A 4,821-nucleotide genomic window follows, 5' to 3' on the forward strand; every position below is an offset into this window, starting at 1 on the left:
CCCGCCGCACTCACTCTGTACGGAGCGAACATGGATGACGAACCTGCGAGATTCTCACTTAAATTATCTAAAAAAGAAGACGGTGGGGACATCATGCAGTTTATATTCAACCTGGATACTAACGGGTAAGTAGAAATGGAATATTTTAATACTTTTAATAAGCGATTTCATAACTTTTTTTTCGTTGAAACAGGAATATTGTAGTGAATGGGAGAGCAATGTATTTGCAAGGCGATATTCGTCCTGTGGTCAAACGTGTATGACCTTATAAATCACTTTTAATCAATCTCCCACCGAAATCTTTCGGCTTTTGGGTACTAGCGAATACAAAAGTGGAGGCTTGTATTTATAAAGAATACAACGAATCTAAAATAACTGAAGATATATTAGTTGAAGAGGAAAATGGAAAATCTCAAAGATCATTAAGAAATAAACGCAATTTAGATTTAGATAAATCACTTGATGTTTCTGATGAGTACTTAACTACAGACTTCGAAGTAAACAATAACAATAACTTACGGAAACAGATTAACAACTTGAATAACGAATTGAAAAACTTTCATGAATATTTGACTACTAAAAAAGACAACAAAGATTTTCCAATTAGATTCAAACGACAAACAGATTACAAAGAAAATTTACAAAAAAGTATTAGAAAGGGGGTAAAATCGAAGTATTTTAGAAATGAACGTGATAGATTCGATTTTAAATCAAATTTATTGGAGAAATTGATTGCATTTAAGAATGAAAAGTTATCAAAAATGAACAAAAGCAGGTTTAATAGAAAGAATATAAAACGATCTAATAAAATACAATCTAATGAATATGACGAATTGAACGAAGAAAGTGGAAACAGGAAAAGGCGGAGCATTAATGACGAAATTGTAAAAGGCAATACTGAAAGTTTTAGAAAAGAGAAAAAATATTTATACAAGAGTATAGAAAATGAAATAGATTCTGATGATAATTATTTACCTGTAGATAATAAATTGAAAGGGAGTTTACATTTTCCATTAAAAATTAATAATGAAAATGATGATTTAGAACTTAATGAAATAACTCTGAAAACTAAATTGTCAGAAGATGGCGCTGTTATAAACATCAGTGAGAAAGCAAATTCCGGACTGCTGAGGTTCACTTTCGAAGATATTGTTAACATGTTAGTAGATTTTAACAAAAAAATAAACAAATTTTGGAGCGTTTTAACTGTCTTGGACTAATATTTCTTACAAATAAAGTGTACTTTTGTTTCTGAAACGTTTTAATAATGACTGATTGTAAATATAAAGCTAAGTTATAAATAAAATTCTACGTATACAATTTATATCTAATAATTATTTTGACAGATTTCCCTTTAGTTTTATTGTCTGCTTCCTCAACATCCGCAAAAACAGATGCCCACTTTTATTCAACAGAGGAGGGGACGCACTAAATAATCCCTTTCCTATTCTTTCTCACCTTCGTCTAATTAAATTCTATACTTTCCGAATAAAAAGACTGGAAAGAGAAAAAGGGATAAAATTAGGCCACTTGCTTTCTTCTGTGTGGTCGTGGTATAGTGAGGGTCAGCCGGTGCTATAGTGCAGCTGATTTCTGGTTTCTATCGCCGTTTACAGATTATAAATTTATTGCTTGTGAGGATTAAAGCAGTTAATGTTAAGGATTAGATAAAATAAAACAACAAACGGTGGTACAATGTAATTTATTTATTATTTAACAACATGGTAGATACACCATTTTCACATTCACAGCAGTTTATATGAAAATGGCTACCTCTAAACTTTTGTACGTAACTAATAGGGACGATTAAATAAATTTAACAATGCATTGCAACATTATAGATAAACAAATACGCAGCCAAGCCTACCTTATACCTACACGAGTGACGGGTGACAAAACAAACCTAATACGTATAGAGATAAACGTTATAATCGTATGGCAGTTCTCAGACAGCCGGAATTACCGCGAACCGAACACTTAACCATCAATAACAAGGTTTCACAAAAGCTCAATCTGATTTAATTACCTAAAAACATTTTCAACAATAACCTCTTTCGTTTCTCATTCGTTACACTAAGTTAAAGTAAACATGTGTTAACTACTAACCTTTACAACAATACATGAACCACGTTCATAGTTTATTCATGTTTTTTTTTTCAAAATTGTTTTACACGTTCGATTAAATTTCAGTAAACTTGCAATTTTTAACACTAGATGTCACTAATATTAAAAGCTAACAACAAAATGTATTTCACTACCCTAGTGAAACAACTCGGCCGGGGATCTTTGCGAAAAAGTACACAATTATAGTGAAACATACAATTTTTCCATCCCCGACCGCCAACATACAGTATTAAAACGGCGTACTTTTTAAATTAATAGAAATTCAAACATAGTGTGGGAGATACGTAAAAATTATTCCAAAAAGAGCAAAATTTATCGGTATTCTGTGGCACTTTTTTTTCAGTTCTTTTATAAAGATCTTTCCACACTATGATTGAAGAAAAAAACATCTAAAATACATTAAATGGCGTTATTTAGTGTAATGAAGCTCTTGTGTGTGGTTTGTGTCGTCTCTGACATTTGTCTATGGTTGCATGTACGGTTTTAGTTATCTGTGCAGTTTCACCTAACCTATAACTTATCTGTTGTTTATTTAATAATCTGTGCAGTTACTGGTGTATAAAATAATAAATTTCCTTTTCAATTATTGTTGTATTTAATTTCGTTGTGATTGACAGTCTATGTGGAATTTACTATTGCTTTTATTTCATTACTCTCGAGTTATAGAATTTCTTAGTTGTACATACTACCAAAAAGTCCAGAAACTTCATAGGTTCTTAATATTGTTCTAATTTTTTAAGTTTAACTAGTCTGTTGTGATATATGTTGTTTTTTTTAATAATAATAATTTTCTTATTGTAAATTAATTTAATCAGTGTAAATCTATTAAATACTCAGTGCAAACAGACCCTTCATAACAAAGTACTTCCTAACAACGCCTTACCGATATTTAAAGTCGGTTTTATACGATTACCACTAATTACATTTCTCGATGTCTAACAATTGCTTTTAGTGTTTAGTGACTCCAACATACGATAGATAATACAAGCTAAACATTCCACTTATCAACAAGAACAACATTTAAATGTACGAAAGAGAGGTTGAAGAAAAATTATGCAGGACAGCGAAATGAAACTATTTGATCTAACTGAACATAGATAATAAATAACAGTAATTACAATATTTCATTTACCCTGAGTACGAAAGTCATAAGATTTGTCAATCAACTGTTGCTTTTGAAATTCAGAAATTGGTCGCGAGTCCCTTAAGAATTTTGCTAACTCTACTGCTGTGGATATAAGATAAATATTTGCACTTATTTATTATATACTATACTACAGATCTACCTTGTATAAACCTCTTTATAAATTCACTATAAATTTAAATGTAAATAAATCAAAATCTGATTTAGAACTTGGTTTGATTACTAGATGAAAATATTTAAAGTACCGATAGCTTAACTCTGAGTGAGGAGGTTGATTGCCAAGAGAAGCAAATTATAGGAGTTTATTGTTAATCGTGGCAGCAATTTGATATCACCCAAATTCCGTTACGAATCGCGCAGTTAAGCAATCATTTACCTAAATACTTTAACTATACAAGAAACACTGAAAGCTTACATACAAGAAACTCGATAAAGCGCTTTACATATCGAGTTAAGACTAATCGAGAGAACGACACCAAACACTCGCAAGAGCTACCTTATACTTAAATATAAACGCATGCACACAATGAAATACAAGAAACAAGATTAGGTTTTTAAATTAGTGACAATTAGCAGATTTAACATTGAAATTTTAACGCTATACCTAACTCTTGCTACGTACCAAAATAATTTTCTAATTCACTATAGCTACGTGAGAATCAACAACGAAGATCGAAGTTCAACTACTGATAGATTGAAAGAGTCGAAGAGAGAAAGTTTCTAGGGCAGCGGTACATAGAGTTAGCTTACATAGACAGGGATATAGGAGTTATGAACGATAGAGGCGACATATTGGTCGTTGCAGAGCAGAGCCGAAGGGTCCGGACTTATAACTATTATTGTTTACTTCGAACAACTACGAATAACAGTTTATCTAGAAATGCCATGCACGTATAGAGCTATCGCGTAATATACCGTAAACCTAGACTAGACACACGTACACGGTGAGAATACCTTAACGATAGACAAGGTGAAGTATTGAATTACGACGGACGGGTCGGAGGCCCAGACAAGCGGCGCCCATCGCACGTGATCGCGAGCAGAAGAGGGGGCTCTGAACTGATCCCATACAGAAGCTATGAAAATAGAATGTGCACAAGTACCAGAGAAAATATTTTCAATCTTATCGCTCTGAAAATAGAATAGCATTCTCAATAGACGATCTGAAAGTATTGTTGCTTATTTACATGTATATTGAATATTTATGTTGAGTCCGCGAAATCGTGAGGATAGGATAATTTAATAAAAAAGGAACCAAATCAGGTATAGATTAAAGTTAAGCAAGCGAAGGTTCCGTTTCCGATAGTCGAGAAGATAAAGAAAGGAACATAAAGGTAGAAGAAATACATGATGTGCTGATTGTAGAAGATACTCGAAGTTCCGTCGCAGTTGAAGTCTATTAGAGCAGAGGAAAGGTGAACGTTATTGATGAAGTTATAAAGATAGTCGATTTTTATTCAGTAAAGGTCAAAGATCAAAGAAGCTAAAGTGAAAAGTGTATCGGGTGGGGGAGGGGGGCGGTCGCGCCGCGTCCCGCACACACCGATAGTTTA

At 32.8% G+C, this 4,821-nt stretch overlaps 1 protein-coding gene across 1 annotated transcript in view; it reads left to right on the forward strand.

Moving 5' to 3' along the window:
- The window catches only part of LOC106105869, a 4,479-nt gene extending 3,259 nt beyond the window's left edge, over positions 1–1,220 (forward strand). Inside the window, 2 exon segments of the mRNA XM_013286326.1 lie at positions 1–125; positions 194–1,220. Coding sequence (XP_013141780.1) covers positions 1–125; positions 194–1,220 — 1,152 coding nt within the window.
- Positions 1,221–4,821: the final 3,601 nt, after the last annotated feature.

Source organism: Papilio polytes, unplaced genomic scaffold, assembly GCF_000836215.1.
Source record: "Papilio polytes unplaced genomic scaffold, Ppol_1.0 DF822622.1, whole genome shotgun sequence".
In the NCBI taxonomy this organism is placed as follows: domain Eukaryota; kingdom Metazoa; phylum Arthropoda; class Insecta; order Lepidoptera; family Papilionidae; genus Papilio; species Papilio polytes.